Here is a 7,023-nt window from a genome sequence, read left to right as displayed (position 1 = left end):
TCACTGTGTTATTACAGTCATTTTTCCATCTTGTGTGAAGCAGGTACAATAATATTTATCACCATATTTCAACAGGCTCAACAAAAATCTTTAAATACAACTTAATAGGGTTTTAATATAACTGTCTTGACCACCCGGAAAGATATCTCCGATTAATCTGGTTCTAAATTTTAATCTGCCGTTTCGCATTCAATGCATTTAGTCATCCAGGGTCAGAATTAATGTTACAAACACAAACGCACAAAGTAGGGGGGAAAGAAGAACTAACACTGTTGTACAAACAGTCCGTAGGGGGAGGGGTGGATTTAAATTCCAAAAGGGTCTCGCAGCTCGTTTCCTAGTTCCCCAGTCAGCAATGTGTTTGTGAAAAATCAGTCTTTTTGTCTTGCTGAAAAAAGGCTAAATCTACACTGGTGGCCCAGTCTAAGTTTACCATTCTTTGCACTTTCAATACAAGTGAAAGAGGGAGAATGAAGTGGCCCGAGACCCTTTATTTGATCTACTGGATTGCATAAAGTGACGGAATTCTAATGTATTTGTTTAATGCCCCGAAAAGGCGGTTTTACAAAGAGAAAGCTCTTAAACCGTACATTAGATTTTATCTAGATATTTGTTAATATATATATATAAATGAGAAAGGTTAAATGCATCTTGTACTTTTTGTAGACAATTTGCGTTTTTAGATGTGAAAACCTGTTGAACTGAATTCCAACAAACAGGACAAAAATAATTTAACAAGGTTAAAATGGGCTCTCATAGCAGGATGAGAACAAGTAGTCTGCAAATATAATACGTGTTTAATTATCCTGTGACATTTGCTCTCGGAGATATGTAACGCTATTCCTCTCTCCTCTCAGTGATTATTGTTGGGCCTAATTGTGTTTAGCTCAGCCGGATGAATGAGGCTGGTTGTCTGCGCTGTGAGCACAACATCACAACTCTGCATCCTAATGGACTGCACGATTCATTTCTACTCATACTGCTTCTCTGCCTCTCCTTATAGCTCTGAAAACACATAGGTGTACATTAAATTCATATTATTATAACTATTATTATTATTATTATTATTATTATTATTATTATTATTATTATTATTATTATTATTATCAGTAGTAGTAGCAGTAGTAGTAGTAGTAGTGGTAGTAGTAGTATTTATATCAAAACTTGATCAAACTGGAAAAAAACTAGTTAATTCATTTTAAAATGGCAATCGAAAAATTATACAATAATAATAATAATAATAATAATAATAATAATAATAATAATAATAATAATAATAATGTCTAGATAAAATCTACAGAAACATTCATATGGTTTACTTCACTTTTAATGAGAAAATATTTTGATGACCTTTTTTTTTCCAATTCATTGCAGCCTGTTTGCACACTTTTGGAAAGCACGCATGCTTGGAAAAAAGAGAGAAAACAAAAACAACAACAACAACAACAACAACAACAGGAACAATACGGTTTTTTTGTTTGTTTTTTTCTTTTTTTTTTTTTTTTTTTTTAGAAAGCATGCTTTACCTAAAAAAGTACAAATTTACAGCATCTGATACACGTGGTCACCACTGTTTTTAAATTAAATGCTTCACAGAACATTTTTCTGCAAAATAGATATCTAAAACATAAAACTAAAAAGTGCATTTTACAACATTTCAGTATCAGTTTGTAATATTCACATCTTGCATTTTGAGGACGTTTCACAATGCTACTTTTCAATACTGAAAAGATTTTATAACTCAAGTTGCTCCTTCTTCTTCTTCTTCTTTTTTTTTTTTTTTTTTTTTTCCAGGGATGGTAAGAACAAGTCTAAATCCTACTCCTATTTGGTATAACTTTAGTCATCATTCCGTTGTTAAAAGCAAATAAAACACGGAGCCATTGCCTCTCAATTTCATTGACATTACAGTGGTCCCACTGAAACGGTGCAAAGTTCTGTCATTTGATAAGACTGGAAAACTGCCACTGGAGTTTTTTTTTCTGCCAAAACAAAAATTCCCTTCGATCCCCTCAGTAGCTCCACTGTCAACACTCACATATCACAACAGACTAAAAAATAAAACTATCAAATAATTTATATTTTCAAGAGCAATAGTTCGCTGTGCGATTCTGTGCTGGACTTGACACAATTTAAAGCGACATATTCAACACATACACAAATAAATCGATATGCAACTGCAACTCGCCTTGATAGTTTCCGACGGCAGAAAATATAAACTTTGGGTTCGGTAAAGGGAGGCCTGGGCGCAGCCAGCAGTTCTTTTGACTGGGACAGTTTGGGTGGTCAGTGCACAGCCACAGACTGCAGTGTGGAGGGGCTCGTCAGAGTCTCGCTCGGGGTTGCGGGGCTGCTTTGGCTTGTCGCTGTCTGTGGGGAGGTCGGGCTCAGAGACTGGGGAGAGTTTGACAGAAACGCGGGGATGTGGGGAGGTAGCGCCGAAAAACCGGGCATGGAGGTCGGAGTGGGCTTGATTGGCACAGGAATAGCCGGTAATGACTGTCCTCCGTGGCACAGGGACTTTATGGGCACGCCATAGGCACTGTAGTCGCTGCTTGCCATGGAGATAGGGGCCGCCGTGTCAATCATGCTGCTGTTGTACATGTGGGGCCAGGCCGTCGTCAGCTGGTTGTGGAGCGGATACCCGGCAGACATGGACTGCATGGTGGAAAACGCCAGACTTCCTGGGACCTTGTACTCTCGGGCGATGATGTTCTCGATGGCAAATGGATGCTTAAAAGTGGATGACTGAGTCACTCCGAGGTTGTAAGTTGACATCTGAGGAAGGTGCGTGCCGGTGGCTGCCAGGGCGCTCAGTCTGAGTTTGGCTTGCTGCTGGAGGTAATGAGCAGCATCTGATTGCTTACTGGGAGCCAAATGATCAGATGCACCCAACACTTTGAACCTTTTGCGGCGTCTCAAAAAACTTCCATTCTCAAACATATCCCCGCAGTTGGGGTGCAGAGCCCAGAAACTGCCCTTACCTGGCTGGTCTGGGCGTCGGGGGATTTTGATAAAACAATCGTTGAAGGACAGATTGTGCCGCAGAGAGTTTTGCCACCGCTGAGTGTTTTCCCTGTAATAAGGGAATCTATCCATGATGAATTTGTAAATTTCACTGAGAGGCAGCATCTTCTCGGGGCAGCTCTGGATCGCCATGGCAGTGAGGGAGATATAAGAGTAAGGTGGCTTCTGGTCGCTGTACGTGTTTCTCCCCGGACGAGGCATCCTAGATATTTCTTTTTTTTTTTCAGAAAAGCAAGTTGTTTCTTTCAAAGAAAAAGTAGTCTCCCTTAATTCATCGGCGAAAATTCACTGCTCGTCACGAAAACAGCCGCTGAGAAAAGTTTCAGTAGTAGCAGAGCTGGAGTTGCGTCGTGCGTAAAACAGCCAGTTTGAGCGCCTCCGCGGCGTGCAGGCGAGCACAAGCGAGGACGTTGCACATTTATGGACTGACGGCTGCTGGAAGTCTTTTTTGCAAAGTAAGTCAGCTTGTCCCGCTAGCAGAGTTGAATAGACTTCATGATAAGACTAGCTAAGCATATGCCTCCATGGCCTTCCTCTAACCATCTGATAGTTTTATGTAGTGACATGAGCAGAAAAGACCCCTGTAGAGGCGCTCCATTAATGTGCCACCTCTTTGCTATCACATGACAATTGCCATGGGAGGAGGGGGCTGGGAGGAAGGCATAATCTGGTTTCATTTACACCTATTTACATGGACACCTTGAGCCAATGGAAATCATTTCCATTTGAAGACAGAAAAGGGGGCGAAAAGGCTCGGTAACCGGAACTGAACTGCGATGGCACTCAGTGTGTGAAGGTATGCGCGCTTCTGCAGACACTTACACTTCACAATCAGGTTACATAGGGTTACATGATTTCGCATTATAAATATATAACTTATTTGAGTTTTAATGAAATTCTAAATTGTTTAATATTGTCTTTTCGTGTTAAGTGTTGAACTAAGTCTGAAAATTAATTACTTAAAAATTTCTGTTTGTGCAGTAGTGTGCATGTGTCCATAAAGTGTTGCCTTATACATTGTATCTAAATCACATTTACAGGTAAATGCCGTGAAAATATTTTTTACTTGCCCCAGTTTCGTCCTCAATTTTTACGAAATGCACAATCTATACAACATATCTTGCCTTGAGCAAGTTTGTTGACGAGCCCACTATTAGTTTTTCTCAGATAATTTTGCCCAGAGCTGAAGAAATGAAGTAGATGATATGAAAACATGAACACAATGCAAACAATGCTGTTCAAACTGAAACTTCATGAGGCAATCAGGTCCATTGTGTTTATGTAAAGAAGATTCCAAAGTACTTCAGAAATGCAAATAAACCCTTGAGGATGGTGTGGTGAAAACTGTATAAAATAACCATAAGTCAATTATATGAATGTGAAAACCAAATGGGAAGCCTATTTTGAGCTAGTGCTATTCAAGCTTTTGGCCAGGGCCACCTTTCCGCTTGGAGGGTTTGCAATGCCAGGGACCACACACATGCACACGCAGATTTACTCATAATTTATGCTAATTTCCCCCCTATAAACCCACAGTCCACCCCATCACCAGTCTGATGGATTACGACAAGAATCGCATTGCGGGGAAAGCGGAGCCACTTTCACCCAGGAACCAGGAACAGGCGGCAGAAAAGGAGCTAAAACTCTCATGTAGTGCAAACATAGCCACACTGACACGAAAAAGGAAAAATCTAACCTTATAGGGAATTGTGTGATCATGTGTTGTCATTTAATGTTTAAATAAGAAAAGTTGGATTTTTTTTTTTTTTTTTTTTTTGGTTTGGCGTCTAAAACTCCACTGGCTTTTAACACCTGTCATTTCCCATTAATGTTAAGCTGAAAAGGTTTTGTCCAAAAGGAAGTGGCCCTGTTGCACCAACCTAAACACCACGGATAATGACAACAAGCTGCCAAGTACCAAACATCTTCTGACATCCAGTCTATACAGCCATTCATTTAAGATTTTTTTTCTTTGGATGTCTTAAAGTCTCATTCTAATGGATGTCCGTGCAGAAAGCGGTCAGATCGGTCTGTTTGCAACTGTAATGTTATTTGTGCAAAAAACCGTAAATTCTTAAATGTGATAATTTGGCGCGAATAGGCTGAGGCATGCAACAAAAAAGGAAAAAAAATTTAACGGTGTTTTTATTTTTCATGGATTATTCTTGATTAATTATACGTGTTTGCTTTATTCATTCGCAAAATATGGGAGTCCTGCCGCCGGTTTGCTCCTTGCAAGTTAACCGGCAAAATTAGCGTTAACCAGCCACATAGGCAGAGTTTTTTTTAACTCCTCTCACTCACAAACGGAGTGGCTTTTTGAGCTTCTGGGTTATGGGATATTGGTAGGCCTTTTGTCCCTGTCCAATGCACACACTGAAAATACCACCATGACTCTGAATCTGAATAGGGTTTTTAGCTGCACCCAAACTCTCGAGTTCAAGCAGCAGTAGATCAAGTCTGCACTATGTTTGGTCATTTGTAGAAACCCGAACAAAGGTTGGGATAAGCCAAATTGCATTGCACTTGTGAACCGTGCCTCGGTCTGAAGTATCCTTTATAGCAGGAGGGGGACCAAGAACAATTTTGTGTGAGCTTTAAAAAAAGAGAGAGGAACGAAAACAAAGGACACTTTCTGAAACATCTTAAAGTAGAGTAGTGAGGCGTGACATTCCCAGGGTGACGAGACACAAAAGCTGAGGTCATGGGGATGAAAAAGAGAATCAAACAGCCACTTTCACACGTCTGCCCTCCTCTGCTGCACACCCGAACACAATAGGAAACAAATGTTGTTAAAAGAGGATCGATGCCATTCATCCTAAAGCAGCGAATGATAGCTAAACAATATTGTCACAGTGAATCGAGCTGAGATATGCTGCCACCCAGACCCACGGAGAGGGAAAAGGCGCTATTGAGGGAACGATTAGGAGAAATGTAAGTTTAGAGTGCTTTAAATAACAGGAAAACGTTTATTCACGGCATACGCTCAGGGTTGAAAAATACGAGGGTGAGGGGGGAGGTAAATTGAAAGTCAATCACAAATTAAGTGTACAATTTGAGCAAATAAAACTATTTATTTATTTATTGTTTGTTTGTTTGTGTGAAATGGTCTTTAAATATGTTTTTGCCCTTCTTTTTTTTCCAGGTGGTGCAGCGCTCCTGGATGCCGCCTGTCTGAAGCTCCGCAGACTCCAGGCGTTGTAGATTTAGGCCATTAACCAACCAATAAATAAACAAGTCGTTGCTAGAGGTGCAAAAACTTGCATTTTAAGGCAAACATTTGCAATCTCAACGGCTGAGTGTAAATAACAGCGCTTTTTTTTTCATTGAGTTAGTGGAATTTTCCTTCACACATATTAGCGGGCCTGTAGATTTACAGGGATTTGTCATGTGCTGGCCTGTGTGTGTTCAACACACGCTCAGCGTAAAAGGAAGCAGGTACATTTTGTCGTCTGCTGCAAACTCATCCAATAGGCCTCTAATTAAGTCCGCAGTGGCTTTAGCCCCCAGAGATGTTTTACGGTGCAATTAAGGACGCGCTGACGATAAGGTATGAATATTCAACAGAATGACAATTAATTAGTAGACAGAGTGCTCTCACAAGAACCCCCTCAATGGCAAATGTAACCTATATGATGGGATATTCACACTACTTGAAGGCCATCTTCACACGCTGCCATCTTGAATTCCGTCCAGAATAAAATCACAAACTCTTGTGTTCACAAATATTACCTCTGATCTCCTCATCTGGTAAATATATTTCTTGCTTATTTCATCAAAGACCGGGATGAGTCTTCCTTGCAGTCCCGTTAGCGGTTTTCTATGACATGGAGGAGGTACCTGGAAGAACACCTCAGGGTATTCACAACATATGCTCGGATTATGCTTAATGGTCTAATTACATAAATTAGGCATTCATTATACGGCACATCATCTGTAACAGATATCTCAATTGTACGGAGGCGGGAACATGTAATTCAATTTGTCTGGGAGTAG

General features: G+C 40.4%; 1 protein-coding gene across 1 annotated transcript; it reads right to left on the bottom strand.

Moving 5' to 3' along the window:
- Window positions 1-1,288: 1,288 nt before the first annotated feature.
- foxb1a (forkhead box B1a) lies at window positions 1,289-3,575 on the bottom strand. Its single transcript, XM_041997356.1, has one exon. The coding sequence runs from the start codon at window positions 3,226-3,228 to the stop codon at window positions 2,287-2,289; it is 942 nt and encodes a 313-aa protein (XP_041853290.1). The 5' UTR covers window positions 3,229-3,575; the 3' UTR covers window positions 1,289-2,286.
- Window positions 3,576-7,023: the final 3,448 nt, after the last annotated feature.

The sequence above is a fragment of the Melanotaenia boesemani genome, chromosome 10, assembly GCF_017639745.1.
Source record: "Melanotaenia boesemani isolate fMelBoe1 chromosome 10, fMelBoe1.pri, whole genome shotgun sequence".
In the NCBI taxonomy this organism is placed as follows: domain Eukaryota; kingdom Metazoa; phylum Chordata; class Actinopteri; order Atheriniformes; family Melanotaeniidae; genus Melanotaenia; species Melanotaenia boesemani.
Note: the sequence above shows the minus strand (reverse complement) of the source record. Positions and strands in the feature narration are given on the sequence as shown.